This window comes from Mustelus asterias, chromosome 10 (assembly GCF_964213995.1).
Source record: "Mustelus asterias chromosome 10, sMusAst1.hap1.1, whole genome shotgun sequence".
NCBI classification, from domain to species: domain Eukaryota; kingdom Metazoa; phylum Chordata; class Chondrichthyes; order Carcharhiniformes; family Triakidae; genus Mustelus; species Mustelus asterias.
Genome location: NC_135810.1, coordinates 49,304,800 through 49,330,739, shown reverse-complemented (window position 1 = coordinate 49,330,739; position 25,940 = coordinate 49,304,800). Strand labels below are relative to the sequence as shown.

Below are 25,940 nucleotides of genomic sequence, written 5' to 3'. Positions count from 1 at the left end.
GGCTACTTGGAACAAGGAACATAGGAGCAGGATTAGGCCATTTGGTTCCTTGAACCTGCGGCATCATTCAATAAGAACATGGCTGATCTGGTTGTGGTCTCAGCAGCACTTTCCTGCCTGCATCCCCCATAATCCCTGACTCCCTTGCCTAACAAAAGTGTGCCCACTCTGCCTTGAATAAATTCAAACACCCAGCGTCCACTACATTCTGGGGAGAAGAATTCTACACACCAATGACCCTTTGGGAGAATTTCTCCTCATCTCTGTCTTAAAAGAGAGACCTATTCTTTTTAATCTATGGGGGGAATTTTACCATTTTGAGTCTAAGTGCTGGATAGAACATAGAACAGTACAGCACAGAACAGGCCCTTCGGCCCACGATGTTGTGCCGAGCTTTATCTGAAACCAAGATCAAGCTATCCCACTCCCTATCATCCTGGTGTGCTCCATGTGCCTATCCAATAACCGCTTAAATGTTTCTAAAGTGTCTGACTCCACTATCACTGCAGGCAGTCCATTCCACACCCCAACCACTCTCTGCGTAAAGAACCTACCTCTGATATCCGTCCTGTATCTCCCACCACGAACCCTATAGTTATGCCCCCTTGTAATAGCTCCATCCACCCGAGGAAATAGTCTTTGAACGTTCACTCTATCTATCCCCTTCATCATTTTATACACCTCTATTAAGTCTCCCCTCAGCCTCCTCCGCTCCAGAGAGAACAGCCCTAGCTCCCTCAACCTTTCCTCATATGACCTACCCTCCAAACCAGGCAGCATCCTGGTAAATCTCCTCTGCACTCTTTCCAGCACTTCCACATCCTTCTTATAGTGAGGTGACCAGAACTGCACACAATATTCCAAATGTGGTCTCACCAAGGTCCTGTACAGTTGCAGCATAACCCCACGGCTCTTAAACTCCAACCCCCTGTTAATAAAAGCTAACACACTATAGGCCTTCTTCACAGCTCTATCCACTTGACTGGCAACCTTTCGAGATCTGTGGATATGGACCCCAAGATCTCTCTGTTCCTCCACAGTCTTCAGAACCCTACCTTTGACCCTGTAATCCACATTTAAATTTGTCCTACCAAAATGAATCACCTCACATTTATCAGGGTTAAACTCCATTTGCCATTTTTCAGCCCAGCTTTGCATCCTATCTATGTCTCTTTGCAGCCTACAACAGCCCTCCACCTCATCCACTACTCCACCAATCTTGGTGTCATCAGCAAATTTACTGATCCACCCTTCAGCCCCCTCCTCTAAGTCATTAATAAAAATCACAAAGAGCAGAGGACCAAGCACTGATCCCTGCGGCACACCGCTAGCAACCTGCCTCCAATCCGAAAATTTTCCACCGACCACCACCCTCTGTCTTCGGTCAGACAGCCAGTTACCTATCCAGTCGGCCAACTTTCCCTCTATCCCACACCACCTCACTTTCATCATAAGCCGACCATGGGGGACCTTATCAAACGCCTTACTAAAATCCATGTATATGACATCAACTGCCCTACCTTCATCAACACACTTAGTTACCTCCTCAAAAAATTCTATCAAATTTGTGAGGCACGACTTGCCCTTCACGAATCCGTGCTGACTATCTCGGATTAATCCGCATCTTTCTAAATGGTCGTAAATCCCATCCCTAAGGACCCTTTCCATCAATTTACCAACCACCGAAGTAAGACTAACCGGTCTATAATTACCAGGGTCATTTCTATTCCCTTTCTTAAACAGAGGAACAACATTCGCCATTTTCCAGTCCTCTGGCACCATCCTCGTGGACAGCGAGGACCCAAAGATCAACGCCAAAGGCTCTGCAATCTCATCCCTTGCCTCCCACAGAATCCTAGGATACATTTCATCAGGCCCAGGGGACTTATCGACCTTCAGTTTATTCAAAACTGCCAAGACATCCTCCCTCCGAACATCTATTTCCTCCAGCCTATTAGCCTGTAACACCTTCTCTTCCTCAAAAACATGGCCCCTCTCCTTGGTGAACACTGAAGAAAAGTATTCATTCATCACCTCGCCTATCTCTACTGACTCCATACACAAGTTCCCACTACTGTCCTTGACCGGCCCTAACCTCACCCTGGTCATTCTTTTATTCCTCACATAAGAGTAAAAAGCCTTGGGGTTTTCCTTGATCCGACCCGCCAAGGACTTCTCATGTCCCCTCCTAGCTCTCCTAAGCCCCTTTTTCAGCTCATTCCTTGCTAACTTGTAACCCTCAATCGAGCCATCTGAACCTTGTTTCCTCATCCCTACATAAGCTTCCCTCTTCCTTTTCACAAGACATTCCACCTCTTTTGTGAACCATGGTTCCCTCACTCGACCATTTCCTCCCTGCCTGACAGGGATCTGGGCGTCAAATAGATTCGCGCCTGGAATCCTCTTTGCAGCGCGCCCATACGCGTTTTGCCGGCTCCGGCCCGATCTGCGCTGTGGGCGGGGCTTAGCGCTGGCAGACCGATCGGAGCTCTGAACTGCGCAGTTCGAAAAAAGTCTGACAGCGCGCCCGGGCCCGAAAAAAAAAAGCAGAAAGCGGAGAGAGCGGCTCTCTGACGATCATCCTCTGGTCGGGGAGGGGGTGGGGGGGGGGGTGGGCGGGTGTGATGTCTCATCTCCTGGGGCGGGGGGGGGCAGGTGGGAGGGGACAGGGTGTGACGTATCATCCCCTGGGGGAGGGGTGGAGAGAGGATGTGACGTATCATCCCCTGAGGGGGGGAGGAGAGGGGGTGTGATGTCTCATCCTCTGGTCAGGGGGGTTCCGCTGCCTGTCTGCGGCCGATCCCTCCTGGCACCATCACTGGTACACTACCAGCCATAGCCATCTCTCCCACTCTCTCGCACCTGCAGGGAAGAGTAATCTGTGGCTGGTAGTGTACCAGTGATGGTGTCAGGAGGGATCGGCCGCAGACAGACAGCAGACCCCCCCCCCCCACCCCCGACCAGAGGATGAGACGTCACACCCCCTCTCTCCCCCCCCCCCCCCCCCCCCGGGAATGATCGGTCACACCCCCTCCCCTCCCACCCCCAGGGGATGATCGGTCACACACACCCCCCCCCCCCCCCCCGGGGATGAGACGTCACACCCCCTCCTCCTCCCACCCCCCCCCCACTTCCCCCTGGACCAGAGGATGACCTGGGTCAGAAAGCCGTTGCAGTCTCTGACCCCGCTCTTCAGAGGCTGCAGCGGCGACTTTGAACTTTTATTCGGCAGGTCGATTACAGCGCGGATGCGGATCGGGCCAGAAGACGGTAAAGTGGGATTTGGCGGTAGAGTTGGGCGCGCGGTTCATTAAGTTGATTTAAATGCATGCAAATGCATTTAAATCGTCGGGCCGCCCGATTCGGGCGTGGGCTGGACCCGCTTCCGAATCGGGTGTCGGTAAAGCCGCGATCTGCTTGGATTCGGGTGCAGATCGCGTTAAAGGTCCGACGCCCAACTTTACCGCGATTTCGGGCGCGAAGCTTTGGTAAAATCAGGCCCTATGTCTCCCTAGTTTTAGTTTCCCCAACAGGAGGAAAATGCTCCAGGTATCCACCCTATCGAGTACCCTCAGGATTCTTATATATTTCAATAAAATTACCACTCATGATTTGTGAATCTTTTGTGATTCATGTATCAGGACATGCACATCCTCTGTACCACTGAGTTGCGTATTCTTCCTCCATTTAAATAGTATAGTGTTTTCCTCTTCTTTCTGCCAAAGTGAACAAGTTCAAATTTACTCAGTGTGTACTCCATCTGCCAAATATTTGCCCAATCACCTAACCTGTCCGTATCCTTTTGTAGATTCTCTGCCTCCTCTTGATAACTAACTTACTGTGTGGGCGGCACAGTGGTTAGCACTGCTGCCTCACAGCGGCAGGGACCCAGGTTCAATTCCCGGCTTAGGTCACTGACTGTGTGGAGTTTGCACGTTCTCCTGTATCTGTGTGGGTTTCCTCCCGGTGCTCCAGTTTCCTCCCACAGTCTGAAAGATGTGCTGGTTAGATACACAGGCCCTGATAAATTCTCCCTCAGTGTACCCGAACAGGCGCCAGAGTGTGGTGACTCGGGGATTTTCACAGTAACTTCATTGTAACAATAATAAATACATTTTTCTACCTATCTTGATGTCATCAGCAAATCTAGCCACCATACATTCACTCCCTTTATCTAAGTCATTGATATAGATTGTAAATAGTTGTAATAGCACTGATCCCTGTGGAACTCCACTAGTTACAGCTAACCAACCTTTATCCATATTAATATGTTACCCCCTATACCTTGTGCTCATATCTTGCATGGTACCTTTGAAGTAGTATCTTATCAAGTGCCTTTTGGAAACCCAACGACACCACATCTACCAGTTCCTCTTCATCCATTTTGTCAAAAAACTTGAACAAATTAGTTGAACATGATTTCCCTTTCACGACATCCGATTTTTTTCTGTATCTCACGGCGACATGAGTATAGCCCCGGGGAGAGGGACTTGGCCAGGCACTGTCCTGTAATGTCACCTGGCACTGCCCCTGGCACATGTTGGCACCACCAGGTTGGCATGCCAACTTGGCAGTGCCAATCTGTTCCAGGGACAGTGCCTCGAGTGGACCCAGCCTCCTCCTGTACTGTGAGATTCTATGATTCTATGACCCTACTGGGAGCCTCGGAGTTGGGGAGGGCGGGTAGCGGGGGGGGAGGGGACATTTATTTCTCATGGTGGCGAGCAGTCGTGAGAGGTGCGGATGCCGGTGATGGTTTTTTTGGGGGTGGGACGTGGTAAAGGGGTCCAATGCTGGCGATGTTTGTGGATAAGAGGGATGCCTGCATTGACTGTTTGAGGAGGGTGGGGAGGAGAGATGCCGGGGGCAATTCTCCCAAAAGTGCTGAATTGGTGAGAAAACTGTTCTAGATCACGATTGTTTTTTCAGTGCAACTTCACTGAATCTCTCCACTCGACAATGCAGAGGTTCCAGTCGTGAATATCATTAACAACCCGGGGGGGGCGGGGCCTATTCGCGCCGGAGTCTGACAGCTCTGGAACTTCGCGCATGTGCAGTGGCCCCGATCTAGCAGTCTCCCCGTTCGTTTGCTGCCCAGAGTGCCCCTCCAGCCCCACCCCCCCACCCAATAGCCCGATCGCGCCCCCACTACACCACGACAATTCTCGGGCCAGCCCTGACCGCCCCCCTCCCATCCCATGCTGGAGCACACCGATATCCAGCGCCCCGCCCCCGCACCTAGCAGTGGCAATTCCCCCCTCACCCTGGCAGACCCCTCCCCCCAGGGGTCAGACCCCCCTCTGGGGGGTCACAACAGAGCACACCGCCCACCCCGATCACTGGCCTCCCTCCAGCCCAGACCGATCCCCATGCTGAGCGGGACCCTCCCACCCCCACCGATTGACCCCAGGCCCCACCCCCCTTTGGCAATGCCCGATGGGCAGTGCTAAGGTGCCCCCTGGGCATGGGCACTTGGGCAGTGCTGGGGGCACAGGCTGGCACTGCCAGGGTGTCCATGACCACGGGGCACCATCCCCCACTGCCCGACCCCCTGGGGGGCCCGATTGCTGCCCCCCCCCGCCCTTCACTCCGGTGGGGTCCCCTGCTAGTTCCCCAAACGTGGGGAGCTACTCTAAACCCCGCCGGAGTAAAGTCCTCCTGGCAGGGTGGGAGATGCTATCGGGCCTGGCAAGTTCCGTGCCGGGCCCAATAATGACACTTAAAGTACATTTAAAATATATTTAAAACAGATTAAAATCACTCACCTTTCTTCCCGCCAGTTTCCAGCGCGGTCCCGACTGCGCCTGTTCCCTGCCTCTGGGAATGCATGTGCGAATCCCGCAAAATGGCCAACACGTGATTCTCCGGACCGGACCCGCCAGAAGATTTGTGGGTCGTGATGGGAGAGTCGCTCCCGCCGGCTCGGATCGTGGGTGGGGTGAGGGGAGGCAGAGGCGAGTGGCGGGGATTGGCCTTTTCCCCCATTCCCTTCTTCACAGCATGCCAGAAGATCTGGAGAGAAAACAGGCCTGTTTCTCTGGCACACCGATTTTCAGTCAGACTCTGACACTTTCCCAAATTATGAGTGCGAGAGAGAATTTGTGTGTGAGCTTGTGTGAGTGAGTGAGAGAGAGAGCTTGTGAGTGAGAGAGAGAGAGAGCTTGTGAGTGAGCGAGAGAGAGAGCTTGTGAGTGAGTGAGAGAGAGCTTGTGAGTGAGGGAGAGAGAGAGCTTGTGAGTGAGAGAGAGAGAGCGCTTGTGAGTGAGGGAGAGAGAGAGTTGTGCATGAGTGAGAGAGAGAGCTTGTGAGTGAGAGAGAGAGAACTTGTGAGTGAGAGAGAGAGCTTGTGAGTGAGAGAGACAGAACTTGTGAGAGTGGGAGAGCTTGTGAGAGAGAGAGTTGTGAGTGAGAGAGAGAGAGAGCTTGTGAGAGTGAGAGAGATTGTGAGAGTGAGGGAGAGAGAGAGCTTGTGTGAGTGAGGGAGAGAGAGCTTGTGAGTGAGAGAGAGAGAGCGCTTGTGAGTGAGAGAGAGAGAGAGCTTGTGCATGAGTGAGAGAGAGAGCTTGTGAGTGAGGGAGAGAGAGCTTGTGAGTGAGAGAGAGAGAGAGCTTGTGAGTGAGAGAGAGAGAGAGCTTGTGAGTGAGAGAGAGAGAGAGCTTGTGAGTGAGGGAGAGAGAGAGCTTGTGCATGAGTGAGAGAGAGCTTGTGAGTGAGAGAGAGAGCTTGTGAGTGAGAGAGAGAGCTTGTGAGTGAGGGAGAGAGAGAGTTGTGCATGAGTGAGAGAGAGAGCTTGTGAGTGAGAGAGAGAGAACTTGTGAGTGAGAGAGAGAGCTTGTGAGAGTGAGAGAGAGAGCTTGTGAGAGTGAGAGACAGAACTTGTGAGAGTGGGAGAGCTTGTGAGAGTGAGAGAGAGAGAGCTTGTGAGAGTGAGAGAGAGAGCTTGTGAGAGTGAGAGAGATTGTGAGAGTGAGGGAGAGAGCTTGTGAGAGAGAGAGCTTGTGAGAGTGAGAGAGAGAGCTTGTGAGAGAGAGAGCTTGTGAGAGTGAGAGAGAGACCTTGTGAGTGAGTGAGAGAGAGAGCTTATGAGTGAGAGAGAGAGAGCTTGTGAGTGAGCGAGAGAGAGAGTTTGTGAGTGAGCGAGAGAGAGAGCTTGTGAGTGAGCGAGAGAGAGAGCTTGTGAGTGAGCGAGAGAGAGAGCTTGTGAGTGAGCGAGAGAGAGAGCTTGTGAGTGAGCGAGAGAGAGAGCTTGTGAGTGAGCGAGAGAGAGAGCTTGTGAGTGAGCGAGAGAGAGAGCTTGTGAGTGAGCGAGAGAGAGAGCTTGTGAGTGAGCGAGAGAGAGAGCTTGTGAGTGAGCGAGAGAGAGAGCTTGTGAGTGAGCGAGAGAGAGAGCTTGTGAGTGAGCGAGAGAGAGAGCTTGTGAGTGAGCGAGAGAGAGAGCTTGTGAGTGAGCGAGAGAGAGAGCTTGTGAGTGAGCGAGAGAGAGCTTGTGAGTGAGCGAGAGAGAGAGCTTGTGAGTGAGCGAGAGAGAGAGCTTGTGAGTGAGCGAGAGAGAGAGCTTGTGAGTGAGCGAGAGAGAGAGCTTGTGAGTGAGCGAGAGAGAGAGCTTGTGAGTGAGCGAGAGAGAGAGCTTGTGAGTGAGCGAGAGAGAGAGCTTGTGAGTGAGCGAGAGAGAGAGCTTGTGAGTGAGCGAGAGAGAGAGCTTGTGAGTGAGCGAGAGAGAGAGCTTGTGAGTGAGCGAGAGAGAGAGCTTGTGAGTGAGCGAGAGAGAGCTTGTGAGTGAGCGAGAGAGAGAGCTTGTGAGTGAGCGAGAGAGAGAGCTTGTGAGTGAGCGAGAGAGAGAGCTTGTGTGAGTGAGCGAGAGAGAGCTTGTGAGTGAGCGAGAGAGAGAGCTTGTGAGTGAGCGAGAGAGAGAGCTTGTGAGTGAGCGAGAGAGAGAGCTTGTGAGTGAGCGAGAGAGAGAGCTTGTGAGTGAGCGAGAGAGAGAGCTTGTGAGTGAGCGAGAGAGAGAGCTTGTGAGTGAGCGAGAGAGAGAGCTTGTGCGTGAGCGAGAGAGAGCGCTTGTGCGTGAGCGAGAGAGAGCGCTTGTGAGTGAGCGAGAGAGAGAGCTTGTGAGTGAGCGAGAGAGAGAGCTTGTGAGTGAGCGAGAGAGAGAGCTTGTGAGTGAGCGAGAGAGAGAGCTTGTGAGTGAGCGAGAGAGAGAGCTTGTGAGTGAGCGAGAGAGAGAGCTTGTGAGTGAGCGAGAGAGAGAGCTTGTGAGAGTGAGATCACTTGTGAGAGTGAGAGAGAGAGAGCTTGTGAGAGTGAGAGAGAGCTTGTGAGAGTGAGAGAGAGCTTGTGAGAGTGAGAGAGAGAGCTTATGAGAGTGAGATAACTTGTGAGAGAGAGAGCTTGTGAGAGAGAGAGCTTGTGAGAGAGAGAGCTTGTGAGAGAGAGAGCTTGTGAGAGAGAGAGCTTGTGAGAGAGAGAGCTTGTGAGTGAATGAGAGAGCGAGCTTGTGAGTGAGAGCGAGCTTGTGAGTGAGAGAGAGCTTGTGAGTGAGAGAGAGAGAGCTTGTGAGTGAGTGAGAGAGAGAGCTTGTGAGTGAGTGAGAGAGAGAGTTTGTGAGTGAGTGAGAGAGAGAGCTTGTGAGTGAGTGAGAGAGAGAGCTTGTGAGTGAGTGAGAGAGAGAGCTTGTGAGTGAGTGAGAGAGAGAGCTTGTGAGTGAGTGAGAGAGAGCTTGTGAGTGACTGAGAGAGAGAGCTTGTGAGTGAGTGAGAGAGAGAGCTTGTGAGTGAGTGAGAGAGAGAGCTTGTGAGTGAGTGAGAGAGAGAGCTTGTGAGTGAGTGAGAGAGAGAGCTTGTGAGTGAGTGAGAGAGAGAGCTTGTGAGTGAGTGAGAGAGAGAGCTTGTGAGTGAGTGAGAGAGAGAGCTTGTGAGTGAGTGAGAGCTTGTGAGTGAGTGAGAGAGAGAGCTTGTGAGTGAGTGAGAGAGAGAGCTTGTGAGTGAGTGAGAGCTTGTGAGTGAGAGAGAGCTTGTGAGTGAGTGAGTGAGAGAGAGCTTGTGAGTGAGTGAGAGAGAGCTTGTGAGTGAGCGAGAGAGAGAGCTTGTGGGAGTGAGAGAGAGAGCTTGTGGGAGTGAGAGAGAGAGCTTGTGAGAGTGAGAGAGAGCTTGTGAGAGAGAGAGCGCTTGTGAGTGAGAGAGAGAGAGCTTGTGAGTGAGCGAGAGAGAGAGCTTGTGAGTGAGCGAGAGAGAGAGCTTGTGAGTGAGAGAGAGAGAGAGCTTGTGAGTGAGAGAGAGAGAGAGCTTGTGAGTGAGGGAGAGAGAGAGCTTGTGCATGAGTGAGAGAGAGCTTGTGAGTGAGAGAGAGAGCTTGTGAGTGAGAGAGAGAGCTTGTGAGTGAGGGAGAGAGAGAGTTGTGCATGAGTGAGAGAGAGAGCTTGTGAGTGAGAGAGAGAGAACTTGTGAGTGAGAGAGAGAGCTTGTGAGAGTGAGAGAGAGAGCTTGTGAGAGTGAGAGACAGAACTTGTGAGAGTGGGAGAGCTTGTGAGAGTGAGAGAGAGAGAGCTTGTGAGAGTGAGAGAGAGAGCTTGTGAGAGTGAGAGAGATTGTGAGAGTGAGGGAGAGAGCTTGTGAGAGAGAGAGCTTGTGAGAGTGAGAGAGAGAGCTTGTGAGAGAGAGAGCTTGTGAGAGTGAGAGAGAGACCTTGTGAGTGAGTGAGAGAGAGAGCTTATGAGTGAGAGAGAGAGAGCTTGTGAGTGAGCGAGAGAGAGAGTTTGTGAGTGAGCGAGAGAGAGAGCTTGTGAGTGAGCGAGAGAGAGAGCTTGTGAGTGAGCGAGAGAGAGAGCTTGTGAGTGAGCGAGAGAGAGAGCTTGTGAGTGAGCGAGAGAGAGAGCTTGTGAGTGAGCGAGAGAGAGAGCTTGTGAGTGAGCGAGAGAGAGAGCTTGTGAGTGAGCGAGAGAGAGAGCTTGTGAGTGAGCGAGAGAGAGAGCTTGTGAGTGAGCGAGAGAGAGAGCTTGTGAGTGAGCGAGAGAGAGAGCTTGTGAGTGAGCGAGAGAGAGAGCTTGTGAGTGAGCGAGAGAGAGAGCTTGTGAGTGAGCGAGAGAGAGAGCTTGTGAGTGAGCGAGCGAGAGAGCTTGTGAGTGAGCGAGAGAGAGAGCTTGTGAGTGAGCGAGAGAGAGAGCTTGTGAGTGAGCGAGAGAGAGAGCTTGTGAGTGAGCGAGAGAGAGAGCTTGTGAGTGAGCGAGAGAGAGAGCTTGTGAGTGAGCGAGAGAGAGAGCTTGTGAGTGAGCGAGAGAGAGAGCTTGTGAGTGAGCGAGAGAGAGCTTGTGAGTGAGCGAGAGAGAGAGCTTGTGAGTGAGCGAGAGAGAGAGCTTGTGAGTGAGCGAGAGAGAGAGCTTGTGAGTGAGCGAGAGAGAGCTTGTGAGTGAGCGAGAGAGAGAGCTTGTGAGTGAGCGAGAGAGAGAGCTTGTGAGTGAGCGAGAGAGAGAGCTTGTGAGTGAGCGAGAGAGAGAGCTTGTGAGTGAGCGAGAGAGAGAGCTTGTGAGTGAGCGAGAGAGATAGCTTGTGAGTGAGCGAGAGAGAGAGCTTGTGCGTGAGCGAGAGAGAGCGCTTGTGCGTGAGCGAGAGAGAGCGCTTGTGAGTGAGTGAGAGAGAGAGCTTGTGAGTGAGCGAGAGAGAGAGCTTGTGAGTGAGCGAGAGAGAGAGCTTGTGAGTGAGCGAGAGAGAGAGCTTGTGAGTGAGCGAGAGAGAGAGCTTGTGAGTGAGCGAGAGAGAGAGCTTGTGAGAGTGAGATCACTTGTGAGAGTGAGAGAGAGAGAGCTTGTGAGAGAGAGAGAGCTTGTGAGAGTGAGAGAGAGCTTGTGAGAGAGAGAGCTTATGAGAGTGAGATAACTTGTGAGAGAGAGAGCTTGTGAGAGAGAGAGAGAGCTTGTGAGAGAGAGAGCTTGTGAGAGAGAGAGCTTGTGAGAGAGAGAGCTTGTGAGAGAGAGAGCTTGTGAGTGAGTGAGAGAGCGAGCTTGTGAGTGAGAGCGAGCTTGTGAGTGAGAGAGAGCTTGAGTGAGAGAGAGAGAGCTTGTGAGTGAGTGAGAGAGAGAGCTTGTGAGTGAGTGAGAGAGAGAGTTTGTGAGTGAGTGAGAGAGAGAGCTTGTGAGTGAGTGAGAGAGAGAGCTTGTGAGTGAGTGAGAGAGAGAGCTTGTGAGTGAGTGAGAGAGAGAGCTTGTGAGTGAGTGAGAGAGAGCTTGTGAGTGAGTGAGAGAGAGAGCTTGTGAGTGAGTGAGAGAGAGAGCTTGTGAGTGAGTGAGAGAGAGAGCTTGTGAGTGAGTGAGAGAGAGAGCTTGTGAGTGAGTGAGAGAGAGAGCTTGTGAGTGAGTGAGAGAGAGAGCTTGTGAGTGAGTGAGAGAGAGAGCTTGTGAGTGAGTGAGAGAGAGAGCTTGTGAGTGAGTGAGAGCTTGTGAGTGAGTGAGAGAGAGAGCTTGTGAGTGAGTGAGAGCTTGTGAGTGAGAGAGAGCTTGTGAGTGAGTGAGTGAGAGAGAGCTTGTGAGTGAGTGAGAGAGAGCTTGTGAGTGAGCGAGAGAGAGAGCTTGTGGGAGTGAGAGAGAGAGCTTGTGGGAGTGAGAGAGAGAGCTTGTGAGAGTGAGAGAGAGCTTGTGAGAGAGAGAGCGCTTGTGAGTGAGAGAGAGAGAGCTTGTGAGTGAGCGAGAGAGAGAGCTTGTGAGTGAGCGAGAGAGAGAGCTTGTGAGTGAGCGAGAGAGAGAGCTTGTGAGTGAGCGAGAGAGAGAGCTTGTGAGTGAGCGAGAGAGAGAGCTTGTGAGTGAGCGAGAGAGAGAGCTTGTGCGTGAGCGAGAGAGAGCGCTTGTGCGTGAGCGAGAGAGCGCTTGTGAGTGAGCGAGAGAGAGAGCTTGTGAGTGAGCGAGAGAGAGAGCTTGTGAGTGAGCGAGAGAGAGAGCTTGTGAGTGAGCGAGAGAGAGAGCTTGTGAGTGAGCGAGAGAGAGAGCTTGTGAGTGAGCGAGAGAGAGCTTGTGAGAGTGAGATCACTTGTGAGAGTGAGAGAGAGAGAGCTTGTGAGAGAGAGAGCTTGTGAGTGAGTGAGAGAGCGAGCTTGTGAGTGAGAGCGAGCTTGTGAGTGAGAGCGAGAGAGCTTGTGAGTGAGTGAGAGAGCTTGTGAGTGAGTGAGAGAGAGAGCTTGTGAGTGAGTGAGAGAGAGAGCTTGTGAGTGAGTGAGAGAGAGAGCTTGTGAGTGAGTGAGAGAGAGAGCTTGTGAGTGAGTGAGAGAGAGAGCTTGTGAGTGAGTGAGAGAGAGCTTGTGAGTGACAGAGAGAGAGCTTGTGAGTGAGTGAGAGAGAGAGCTTGTGAGTGAGTGAGAGAGAGAGCTTGTGAGTGAGTGAGAGAGAGAGCTTGTGAGTGAGTGAGAGAGAGAGCTTGTGAGTGAGTGAGAGAGAGAGCTTGTGAGTGAGTGAGAGAGAGAGCTTGTGAGTGAGTGAGAGAGAGAGCTGGTGAGTGAGTGAGAGAGGGAGCTTGTGAGTGAGTGAGAGAGAGAGCTTGTGAGTGAGTGAGAGAGAGAGCTTGTGAGTGAGTGAGAGAGAGAGCTTGTGAGTGAGCGAGAGAGAGAGCTTGTGAGTGAGTGAGAGAGAGAGCTTGTGAGTGAGTGAGAGAGAGAGCTTGTGAGTGAGAGCTTGTGAGTGAGAGAGAGCTTGTGAGTGAGTGAGTGAGAGAGAGCTTGTGAGTGAGTGAGAGAGAGCTTGTGAGTGAGCGAGAGAGAGAGCTTGTGGGAGTGAGAGAGAGAGCTTGTGGGAGTGAGAGAGAGAGCTTGTGGGAGTGAGAGAGAGAGCTTGTGAGAGTGAGAGAGAGCTTGTGAGAGAGAGAGCGCTTGTGAGTGAGTGAGAGAGAGAGCTTGTGAGTGAGTGAGAGAGAGAGCTTGTGAGTGAGCGAGAGAGAGAGCTTGTGAGTGAGCGAGAGAGAGAGCTTGTGAGTGAGAGAGAGAGCTTGTGAGTGAGAGAGAGAGCTTGTGAGTGAGAGAGAGAGAGCTTGTGAGTGAGCGAGAGAGAGAGCTTGAGTGAGCGAGAGAGAGAGCTTGTGAGTGAGTGAGAGAGAGAGCTTGTGAGTGAGAGCTTGTGAGTGAGTGAGAGAGAGAGCTTGTGAGTGAGAGCTTGTGAGAGTGAGAGAGAGAGAGCTTGTGAGAGTGAGAGAGAGAGCTTGTGAGAGTGAGAGAGAGAGCTTGTGAGAGTGAGAGAGAGAGCTTGTGAGAGAGAGAGCTTGTGAGAGTGAGAGAGAGAGCTTGTGAGAGAGAGAGCTTGTGAGAGAGAGAGCTTGTGAGAGAGAGAGCTTGTGAGAGTGAGAGAGAGAGCTTGTGAGAGTGAGAGAGAGAGCTTGTGAGAGTGAGAGAGAGAGCTTGTGAGAGTGAGAGAGAGAGCTTGTGAGAGTGAGAGAGAGAGCTTGTGAGAGTGAGAGAGAGAGCTTGTGAGAGTGAGAGAGAGAGCTTGTGAGAGTGAGAGAGAGAGCTTGTGAGAGTGAGAGAGAGCTTGTGAGAGTGAGAGAGAGAGCTTGTGAGAGTGAGAGAGAGAGCTTGTGAGAGTGAGAGAGAGAGCTTGTGAGAGAGAGAGCTTGTGAGAGTGAGAGAGAGAGCTTGTGAGAGTGAGAGAGAGAGCTTGTGAGAGTGAGAGAGAGAGCTTGTGAGAGTGAGAGAGAGAGCGCTTGTGAGTGAGTGAGAGAGAGCGCTTGTGAGTGAGTGAGAGAGAGCGCTTGTGAGTGAGTGAGAGAGAGAGCTTGTGAGAGTGAGAGAGGGAGCTTGTGAAAGTGAGAGAGGGAGCTTGTGAAAGTGAGAGAGGGAGCTTGTGAAAGTGAGAGAGCGAGCTTGTGAAAGTGAGAGAGCGAGCTTGTGAAAGTGAGAGAGCGAGCTTGTGAGTGAGAGAGCGAGCTTGTGAGTGAGAGAGCGAGCTTGTGAGTGAGAGAGCGAGCTTGTGAGTGAGAGAGCGAGCTTGTGAGTGAGAGAGCGAGCTTGTGAGTGAGAGAGCGAGCTTGTGAGTGAGAGAGCGAGCTTGTGAGTGAGAGAGCGAGCTTGTGAGTGAGAGAGCGAGCTTGTGAGTGAGAGAGCGAGCTTGTGAGTGAGAGAGCGAGCTTGTGAGTGAGAGAGCGAGCTTGTGAGTGAGAGAGCGAGCTTGTGAGTGAGAGAGCGAGCTTGTGAGTGAGAGAGCGAGCTTGTGAGTGAGAGAGCGAGCTTGTGAGTGAGAGAGAGAGCTTGTGAGTGAGAGAGAGAACTTGTGAGTGAGAAAGAGAGCTTGTGAGTGAGAGAGAGAGAGCTTGTGAGTGAGAGAGGTTGTGAGTGAGTGAGAGAGCTTGTGAGTGAGAGAGAGAGAGCTTGTCAGTGAGTGAGAGAGGGAGAGTGTGTGAGTGAAAGAATCTGTGAGAGTCTGTGTGTGAGAGAGAGAGAGTTTGTGTGAGTGAGAGTGTCTGTTTTCTCAGTGAGCATGAGTGTCTCCCTCACCCCCATGCACCAACACGCTCGCACAAACTCTCACAGTGGGGTGGTTAAGTGAATAAATACCATGAGAGTGAGCTGGAAAAACACAATTTTACCCTTTCCCACTCTAATGGTCATTTTTATTAATTACTCAAGATTTTTAATGATCAATTTATTGCTTTATCATTGTATTATTTTTGCTCACAAAGTTGCTTCTTTTCATCTCTCAACATTTTACTGAAATTCGCGGTACGTTTTCAACATTTGCTCAGCAGCCCCTGAAGTTACTGAGAAAAAATATTGAAATGTGGCCCCCTCGCACAAGAAGGTTGGACAAGCTTTATTTAGTTGAAGGAATGTAAATTTAGTAAATGGATTTTTATGAATGAGTGTTTTTCAATGTCAAGTCTGCAATAGAGACTTGGAATGTTATTTATCAAACTTTATTTTAGCTCCTCTCTGCATGGGCCCTAAGCTATTGGTAGATACTGGGTGAGTTGGCATGGCAGACGTACAGGCAAAGAGGGTGGGTGGGCTTCATGGGTTGGCATTAAGTTAGCATAAGGCTATAAAGGGCAATGGCGTTGGGTGGAGGGGCATAGGCTGGCATGGGCAGTCGGGGCTTCAGGGGTGCGTAAAGGAGCACAAATGGGGATGGAGGGTATGAGGGTAACAGGATGGGGCAGGTACAGGGACATAGCTTAGCGTGGAGCGTATATGGAGCCATGAGGTGGGTGCAGTGGCATAGGTTGGCATAGAGGACATGAGGGACCATGTAAGGTGGTACAGGCGGTTGGCATGGAGAATATATGGAACCCCGAAGAGTGAGTACAGTGACATAGTTTGGCATCGAGGGTGTTGGCAGTTATGGAGTGGGTACAGGGACATAGATTGGCATGGAGAGCATGAGGAGATATGGGATGGTTACGGGGCATGAGGTAGCATGGCTTGCTATGGGGAGTGTGTGGTGGTCTGAGAGTAGGAGGGCTGTTTCATGTTTTATTCTGTATTTTTAATTTTTGGACATGGGGCCTGCCTCAGGGATCGGGTGCTATGCCCAGCCTGCCTCTGACCTGGCAGCCTCCTCAGTTCTTCCAGGGTCACCCCCCACACCCCTCCACTTCTAATCCAGTCCACTCTCCCAGACCGAAAATCCGATGTACAGGTAACCTTTTTTTAAAGGTCCGATTCACGGAGCCGGGAATTCTCCCGACTGTGCACCCAATCTGGGAGCAGAAGTCCGAGCCATTGTTTTCAAAACTGAGAAATGTAGAAAATGAAGGGCATGAAATTCTGCAACTAGGGTAATTCTGCAGTCAGATATTGGAATTTGAGGTGTCGATCAGATGTACCAGATGCACCCATTGTAATATACACTCTAGAGGTACCTGTGTGTCTTGTTAAACCAGGAACTGCCTTTTGTCTGAAATATCGGTTTGACTGAAGTGATTGGGAAAATCCTTTATCAGCTGTGCTGCCAAAAAATAGTTCTTCAACTGGTCTTTCAGCTGTTCCAGGAGGAAAATCATTTGCTTTCAGTCCTTTATTGAGAAGGCCTTACCTTTCTTTGCACTGCACTGTGAAGATTCCATATACGTTCACCTAATGGAGACAAATAGGAGGAAAATAAAAAGGAAATGAGAGACATGTTCACTGAGGCGCCACCAAACATGACAACTAACCAGAAGGTATCCTCTCACCAGAGTCTGCATTCCACACTGCTTGTTGTAGAATGCCTGAGGAACGTTCTGCTTAAGGGAGTAAAGTGGATTTCAAGTATCCCTGTAAACAAAAAAAAGCATACGTTTAAACAATGGATTTCATATCACAAAGTACTTTTACTAGGGTATTCCTGGTGCCTATCCTGTATTGCTCTTAAATTTATCTTGGTGCTTCACTGAGGTGCAAGCTGAGGACCAAGTAGTGCATTGTAGCATTATCGTATCGTAAATCTTCTGGGAGCAAGCTGGCATTTGTTTCAGATTGTCTGAATCCCAAGAGGAGCCCTTTGCATGTGTATTTGCAGCCTGGTCGTGTGTAGCATATATATTCATAGCGATATGAACAGGCATCAGGAGAGAGAGCGTGACATTATAAATATTGTCTCTAGAGGTGTTTCTTGTCCTGGAACAGCTACCCACTTATCTCTTGAAATGATCTCCCAATATTGAAAGCATCTATTTTGAAATAACTGATTGGCATGGAGGCCTCTCTGTTAGGGGACAATGGATGCATAATTTTCTGATGCTACCACTTGCTTAAGGTAGCTTACTGCATTGTGCCTATTCCACTTTGGATATTCACACAGAGAATATCATTGGACTCTGCTGTTATCCCTCTGCTTTGCTGCAGGCTTGATTCACCTTTGTAAAAGATTTTGGCCTCTCTGTGTCCGTTCAGTATTCTCTCGAAAAGGTTCTTTGAGATACCTATCAATGTCTTCTTCTGAGTAACAATCCCTATATTCTATGCCCTCAACTCTTGCTTCATATATAAATGCTCGCATCCATATTCGTGGCCACCTCATTCTTGCCATCTCCTAGGCTAACTTCCATCCCGGACTTAATCAACAGTCATTTCTTTTCCCTTTTCCCCCATTCCCTTTTCAACAATACTCCAGGAAAAAACTACCCCATGTCACTTATGACTGCACTTTCAAATTTCAAACTGTTTCCTCCTTAAAATTTCCAATCACTGCAATGCTTCTGAGGGTCAATCACTTGTCCACCTTGACCTTTGATGACACTGACTACAGCAAAACCTTCACTGTCCGCTATCTTAGCTGTTTCCCTTGGTATGGCACCCATCATTGCTGCCTCAAGGGATGCACACTTGAACCTGTCTGTGCACAACTGGTTTAACCATGCATCACCAAATCTGGCTGGACCACATCAAGTTTTATTGGACCTCACTCTTCTTCTGTCAAAACTTTCAAATGCCCCCAGATTATTTGGAGAACAAAGACAAATCCCCTGTTTTTTTCTTTCCCTTCAGCCAACCTGGGATCACTTCCCTCTCCTGGACCCAGTGGCTGACTCAGTATGGAGATTTTCTTCCTTATCAGAGCCTCCAATCTGTAGTAGAACATCCATTTGATGGCTACAGCTCATTTAAATAAAACTCAAACCTAAAAGTAGTTTGAGTTTCCAGAAACTGGCTTCAGGTAGCTGCTTCGCTAACTAGGGGTGGCACAGTGGTTAGCACTGCTGCCTCACAGCGCCAGGGACCCGCATTCAATAGACAGTGGGCTTGGGTCACTGTCTATGTGGAGTTTGCACTGGGTGCTCCGGTTTACTCCTACAGTCCAAAGATGCGCAGGTTAAGTGGATTGACCATGCTAAATTGCCCCTTAGTGTCAGAGGAACTAGCTAGAGTAAATGCATGTGGTCATGAGGATAGGACTTGGGTGGGATTGTGGTTGGTGCACTGCACTGTAAGATTCTATGACTCTTCACCTCTGTCAACTGGATGTTAATATGTCCACTAGTTTTCTCCCACACTCACTTTCCAGACAAAAAATGGGCAGCGAACATCTCGAACCAGAGCCATACATGAGTGGGAGAGAAGCAGTGCAAAATACCTCGAAGGAGGCAGTCTCACAACACTGTGGTTAGAGTTCTTTGAGTATAACTAGAATGTGGTGTAAAAAATGTTCACATGCTACCTTTGACTTTCCACACAGCTTTGTAAATCTACCTGGCATTAATTTCAGTGTTTCGGCAATACAGATGCTGCCACTCGTGCTCTCCTAATTGTTCAAGTGTTAAATGCAACCACACATGCACAATGTGCTCTCTGAACTTGAGAACCAGAGTTCTAACCAGCAGCATAAAAATGATAATGTCTAACTGTAATTCTAACCAGCTACTAGTCAGAGATCAGTAGCTGCATTGCAAATACAACATGCATAATGTTATGTATTGTATCTCTGGTAATAAAGATTTCCTTTAAAAATAAAAATGCTTTAGGCTCCACACATCCCATTTGGCTGCCTATTAGAATACATTAAGAACACAGTCTGTAATTTTATTTAAACAGTAATATGATTTCTTTTCACATCACTTAAGTTTCTAGAAATAAAGATAAGCATGCCAGGAAGCATCAATATTGAATCATCTCTTTGTGAACGTGTTGCAGTTTACACTCTACACTTCAATTCTAACTTGCCCCCTCAGCAATTTAAAACTGTCAGATGTGTTGAAACAGTTTTTTTCTCATTGAGGTATTGCTCCTTCGGTATTATATTATACCTGACCAGACATGTTCTATCAATAAACACAAATGTCAACAAATTAAACACTTTACATAAATTGAGACAAATGTGCGTGCTGCTCAGAATATTGGCAATATATGCGTTAGACCTTTGTGTCAGGTGCTAAGTTTCTGCTATACCTAAAATGCCAAGAACTGGGAAAAATACATATTTTAGACTTGCATTAAAACCTCAAAACTACTGCAAGTAATAAAGGAAAATGTCTGGCTTTTCATTTGCTAGAGACATTTTTTGTTAAATTGTCCATAACCTTTGCTTTCTCTTCAGCTTTTGCTTCCTGACTGTGCTCTGTTCCCTGACTGAAATGGCAAGCTAGTCTGTTCTGAGGACACTAACAGTGATACTGTGCAACCTGTCATTGAGCGTTACAAAAGGGCCAGAATTGCTTACTCTTTAATGTTATTTTTATTTCCCTTCTCTCTTCCTTTCTTTGGAGCAGTTACTGCCACTCCCCAAATGGCTCAGTTCAGATCATGTAGGAAATGGCAATCCATTTACATGGACAGCTTTGTGTTCTGCTTACTTTTTTCTTATAATTTCTTTTAGTTTCTTCTCTGTTAACACTTTTCATGGTTGGGTGGGGGACGGGAGGGAAGGTTGCGCACAGGAGCTTTCTGAGCATGTGAATTGTTTGCTGCTTTTGTGTTGCTAATCACACATCAAAATACATTTGGACTATTGCCTACATGTTATTTGTGAGCTAGCTGAGACAAATACTTGATGACTAAATATTAGTGGATATATTGGGTAATACTTCCAAACAACTATTTGTACAACCCATTAAAGACCATACTCTCCAATATCCTGCAGGTGTGTTTTCCTTCAGTTTACATTGAATGCATATTTAATTAATACATTTACTTAATTCTTCAAATGCCTGGAATGTTATTTTATCAGATATTCATTTTCAATGGTGAGGAAACATGGATTGAAATATGATCAATTTTCTAAACATTCAAAACAGGTTCATACCAAGTTTTTAAAACTCCTGGATGGGTCCAGTTGACCAGCTGGAGTTCTTGTTAAAATTGGCTGCATACAAGGTTGGAAGTATACACCAATCCGATGTGAAGTCCAAGCGGTGTGACAATGCATTGGAACAGATTTCATGTGGTTTGGCTTCAGTGCAATCAGGAGGCAGATCACCAGCCTGATTTCCAAGTTACACTAATGCTTTGTCACTGATACATGTCCAAAACTGCTTTGCCTCAGTGCAAAAGCTATAACAAAAAAACCCATCTTGGCTTTGGTTGCAGGCATCGTTTTCTATATCTCATATATTAAACATTGCCTGTCAAACTTTTCAGCTCTAAATTCATATGTGCACATTTATAACTATTGGTTAGAATAAAGCTTTGTGTACAGGTTTCAACCACATTGGTAAGCATATGAAAGCAACCATTAAAATTCTAACTGCAATGTCAAATTCTGTTCTATTCTTTTCAAAGTGCCTGTGGATTTCAACTTCTTCTGATGTTATCAGCTTCTCCAAAAAGCAGTTGATCAGTAAAATGCTGGGAAATCACCCTTTTCAGAGCAATGTTGAAATTACTTGACACAAACACATCATAAAAAATAAATGTAGCTATCAACAAAATGGACATTACAGCTTTTTAAAACCTATTGTTGTAATGTTTCACACACTTGTAAAGCAGTACAATTTCCGAGGATTGGAATCCGGTGATTACTTATAGTAGGTTTAAAATGCCTTATTTTAATTGTCATGTGATGTTTAAACAATCAAAAATAACTTCCAATGATGAAGTTTTTCTGGCCATCTGTCAAACTTTGGTGAAATCTTTTGCAAATTACCAGTGAAATGAGGCCCCTGTAGAGCCAAAGAACCTAGAAGCTGCCAAAATGGTTCAGTGATTTAATGTCGGTATCCCACAGCTTCAGATGTAATCAGCAGATGCTCCAGTATTAACATAAATGTTTTTCTAACCTCAGCTGTCGGAGAGAAATAAAAGCTTCCTATCTGTTTCTGATCAAACTCGTTTTACTTGCTTTTGCATAATTAACATCCCTTGATGATACCTAACCTTTCTTTTTAATATCGAATGTTGGTCTAGGCAAAATCCATGCCAGTCTGAACAATCAGCATATGATATGAGAAGAGAAATTGAAATAGATTTTACACAATCTCGTCATTTCCAATAATTAGCATTCTGTGCGTGAATTGTAAAAGCGAGCAACGTACTGTTATTTTGTTCTTCCTCCATCGCATGCGAAGTGCCATTTCGTAAGGTCATTTCTGTTAATTCTTCCTGTTAACATTTTACTGCTTGGAAAATTACAGTGTTGTAATTCAGTTCTGAATAACACTTGAGATAAAGGTCTGCATTTTGGTTACAGAGGTAAGTAGCTCAAGTCGGGAAATTTCTCTACTTGCCAGACTCGCTTCAGTAAAAAAGTACCCAGAATGCACAATGTTTTGAAGGGGGTTGGGTGCACCAAAACCTAGAAGCAGAGCATAGGCAGCAATGAGGTAGGGCAAAGGCAGGCTGGTTGAAAGGTCCAACTCGGTTATCTGAGACTTCAGCCCAGTTGTTTTTGACACTATTAGGTCATCTATCCCTCACTCCTTGCTTCCCTACCCACTTTCTATAGCTCTCCATGCCAACACATGCCCTCAGCCAATGCTCCCATGACCCTCATGCCCTCTCTATGTAACCTCCTTAACTGCTCACCAAGTGTCCCCTAAGGGCAGACCTCAAGAAATATGTGAAGATGAAAAAAACACTATGAATCATCTAATATAGCTCTTACACACTTGATAATGCAAAAATCTCCCAGTCACAAAACCCATTCAAGGCTTTGAAATCAGTTAATCTCTTATAAAAACAATCTTCTATTCAGGCCCCACATCAAAGATAGCTAATCCTTTAAAAAAATGTTTTAAACTGTCAATCAAACTGAGCCAGATCCACTGAAGTTCTAATTGTCACTTTTAAAACTCAGCCAAACATTCATAACAACATAATGATAGCCCTTTGGAAATGTCAACAAAGAACTTTATTAAAACTGCATGACCAAATAGTTTTGTATTTTTTTCTAACCTGCAACAGATGGCTTGACAATCATAGTCCAGCAGAGTTTTTAAAAAAATTTTGTGACATCTGCAAATTACTTTATTAAAGTTTACATCAGCACGGTATTTAAAAGACTTAAGATCATAACAGTTATAGAGACCTTATCTACCCTTTAAGAGCATTTACATCTGTTTCATCAATTTGTGACTCATAGCTAAGGTTAAGGCCAAATTGGGGTTTGTTTAAACTCAAAACTGAGTTCAGGTTTCCCTCCTGCGTGAAATTACACCCTGCCCCTTTCCCCAACTGGCAGCAATCAAATCTGTTGGAAATGGGAACAGGACTTCTGCATCCAGGTCCTGCTCGCCATTTTTAAGGTCCACAGAGTCTGCTCAGCTATGTGAAAATTCAGCCCAAAACAATGTGCTGTTCTGGAATTAAATAATTTTCAGAATGCAAAACGGAAGCCTTCATTTTAAAAATCTCTACTCAATGTCCAGCTGGTGAATTTATGAGGACATTTTGAAGTGTTGCTATCAATGCCTCCGTATTTTCAAGATCTTGTTTTTTTCTACAAACCTACTTGGGATAACTTCAATGAATGGCACCTCAAAAGAACACAAGATAGACAAACTGATATTAAAAACTCAAAATCACGAATAAGTAAACTTTAATTTATTAGTGCATACAAATTGTTTTTCCAAAATACTCATGTTTCCTTCCTGCCTAAATACAAAGCGGTGGGCTATTACTGAGGTTGTGGGTGGAGCTTTGCCACAATATACTGGCAGACAACAATACATCACAGTCCAATATATCATGTCACCCCCTGCTGGCTAATACTGTTTCTCAAAAACCAGTTCTGAAATACTGATAGCCGGCAAAGCCGCTAGGTTTTGGAAAAAGCATTTATTTTCTTGCCTCTGGTCTAAAGGTGATCATACTACAGAGGTTTGCTGAGATTGTCCAAGCTACTGTGTAAAGTACTCATCCATCACCGTGAGCCCCCTGGTCATGAAATGACAGTGCAGTAAATATCTTCAGCAGAAGCCTTTTAAAGTACAAGCTGTTTTCTGTAGGAATTTTCAGCTTTCACATAAAACACACAGTCATGAGTGACTGCTTCTGTTCCAAAGTCATTACTGTTTGGATGATAGAACATCTTTCAGAGAATAACCAAAAACTTTAAATGTCATGTCAAGTTTGTTGAGGCTGTTTTCAGGCTATGCTCAAGGTTACATGAATATGGAGTGTCTCTTTTTTATAGTTGAAGATGTGGGAGAGGATAATTCATAATGTTTGCTAGATGTCTGCAACCTGGCTGATAAAATTTCTGCCTCTTGCTCCTATCAGCCAGAGCCATTTAATAATTGACTGTACAGATGACTACTACATCAGGTGTGATAAGTCAAGATCACTGTCACTTATTAGCAACATGCAGCAAAGGTATCAGATTGATAGAGAATAGATTGTATTTGAAAATTAATTTGCGGTCTTGTACCTCAAAGATTTAAAGGTTTGAGATAAGCCTCAAAACATGGAAGTTAGGAAACGAAAAGGTTTTGTTGTGTTGTTAGTTGGTGCTCTCACTTCTTTATTGTGTCCATCCTACCTGCCTTACTCGACATGTAAATGCTAATCACTTTATTAAAGATGTATTCCCTTTTGCTGGCATCATTCCCCTGGAGCAAAGTTTGGTAAGTGGGGGGAAACATGATTTCTAAATTGGGAGCATCAGGTTTCTACTCTCAATCCTCCGCTTAACTGGAAATATTTATGTGCATCTTTGCCTGAGTGACATTTCATGTAATTTCAATCACCTTTACTTTACATCTCTGCTACCTGCATACTGTTTGCCCCACATTTCTTTACTTTGCATAGTTTATTTTCAAAGCCGATTGAATTCTGTTCTGTAATTTAATTCCCCTTCCTATATGTTTCCCACTGCAGAAAATAAGAAGGCACATCTGGAAAGGTCACGTTCTGGCCAGAATATCCACTCGAATGCAACAAGAATTCCAAGTGCCAAAGAGCTCAGTTGTGAAACAGAGGCTCATTCATCGACTACAAGGAGTAAAGCTGTCAGGAAAAGGGAGGGGCATGCTGTTCTGGACATAAGGGAGAAGGAGATAGGAACTGTTATTTCCAATGCTGAGGGTGATGCTGTTCCTGAAGTAGAAGCACTACTGGCTAGGTTACGTGCTCTGTAGACCCTAGATTAACACTGAGATCTAACTGTACCTATAGCTGCAAAAATGTTAAAGCTGTTTTAGCATATTCGAATGAAAGCAATCAGATACAAATTTCCAAAGAATTGGTGTAGGCACTTTGTGATTTTGGAGATAAACCTGTAACAAAAAGAATATGAGGTTAAGATACAGAAGCTGTTTCCAATACTAGCAAAGCAGCAGGAATCCTGTATTTGCTTTGTGCGCTGCATTTATTTGCCCTATTTCGATGGGAAATCTACTTATCCAAATTGACTTCCCTCTTCCTTGCGGTTTACACAATACCTTATCCCTAAATCAGGTTATGTATGCATCTAATGATTTCAATTCACAATGTAACACATGCAGTGCATTTGCAGGAAACCAGCAGGGTTTCAAATCAGATCATTTGTACAAACTCTCTGATGCTGCTTATTTTTAATTATTTTTTCATCATCAGTACAAAGAAAATGTTGATATATTTTGATTCATAACAGCTGCAAGTTAGATATGGCACTAACTTTGACATTGAATAGGATTATTTGTATTGTTCATACTCCTACCATTTTGATTTATAATTAAAGGCAATTTATGTTTTTAACAATACTGAACCAAACCTTTACCAATAGAAACTCAGTACAAATATACCTTATTATCAAACTATCACAATAATAATTCTACTACAATGGGATATACTTACCAAATATTACACAGTGGAAAATTGCTTGTGTACCAAAGAATATTATAATCTGCATTTTAAAACATAAATAGCATATATTATTTCTAGAACTATGCAGTTTTCCCTAAAACGTTTCTGTTTGTACATAAACATATATGTTATATATTGTTTCTATTCATTGTTATATTCATTGATTGTTGGAGCAGAGTTTTATTTTGGTGATTTTTACAATGCTTTTCTCCTCTCCACTCGTCAGATAGAGTGAAAGATGTTGCTTACCATCATTGTATAAGCACCTTTGGCATCAATTATAATTTGATGTATAATATTTACAAGATAATTTGTTCGCCATATTTTCTGAGCATTCTCTCCTTTGTGCTACATCTAAATATGCAGACTGAATTCTAATTAATTTTCTTCTCATTCTTCTCATGTCCCTTGTGATCTGGCATAACAAGTATTATCCTTCATTCCAGCGAGTTGCCCATCCCTCCCTATATTGTCAACTCACTTTGATTTGACAACCATCCACTTTTCAGGAGCTAAGGGAACAAGATACCTTGTAAATGCTATAGAAAATAATTGATCATCAAATAATGCATAGCAGATAGGTATAAAAGTCCATTTTGTCTTTGGGTTTGTTTGTGAGCAGTTGGTATATCAGAATGAGCTAACCTGAGACCACATGCATATATATAGAATTCTGTCTGGTCATTCATTATTTTGCTGGTAAAGTAACTTAAATCTGTCTAAAAATGGTAGTGTGTTATCTGGGAAATTATGCAATTCTTTCTGTAATCACCAAACAAATGACCACATGGAAATTTAATATTATCTAAGCACTCCTTACATTAATGCATGTTTTAAGAAGATCCCATGTATGACATTTGTATCAATGTCACTAGAATGAACACATACAGAACCTAAAATGTTAAGTATATTGCTTTTTTTAATTGTACCTGATGCTCTGATTTCCTGTCTCACAATTGCTAAAAGTAATACTTAGTAGATAATTCAGTAGAATAAGATACAAGGCACATTATGTAAGGTTGAAATATTTCTACAATAAAAATGTTAATTATACAGAAACATTTTACTTGTTCCTTTTTACAGAGTGATAAGAAAAAAAATCATAAACCAGATTAGTTCCAGTTTTTCAAATCAAGTCACACACCATCCTGACTTGGAACTATATCGCTGTTCCTTCAATGTTGCTGGGTCAAAATCCTGGAACTTGCTGAGCCAGTAGCACCCACGTCCCATGAAGGAATAATATAATAAAAATCCAAGTGCTTAAGTTATATTAAAGATCAGTT

General features: G+C 46.2%; 1 protein-coding gene across 1 annotated transcript in view; it reads left to right on the top strand.

Moving 5' to 3' along the window:
• Positions 1-25,703, top strand: part of LOC144500017 (protein diaphanous homolog 3-like) — a 606,420-nt gene extending 580,717 nt beyond the window's left edge. The window contains exon 28 of the mRNA XM_078222760.1: positions 23,689-25,703. Within this exon, the coding sequence (XP_078078886.1) occupies positions 23,689-23,948 (260 nt within the window). The 3' untranslated portion in view covers positions 23,949-25,703. The remainder of the gene's footprint in view (positions 1-23,688) is intronic.
• The last annotated feature ends 237 nt before the right edge of the window (positions 25,704-25,940 follow it).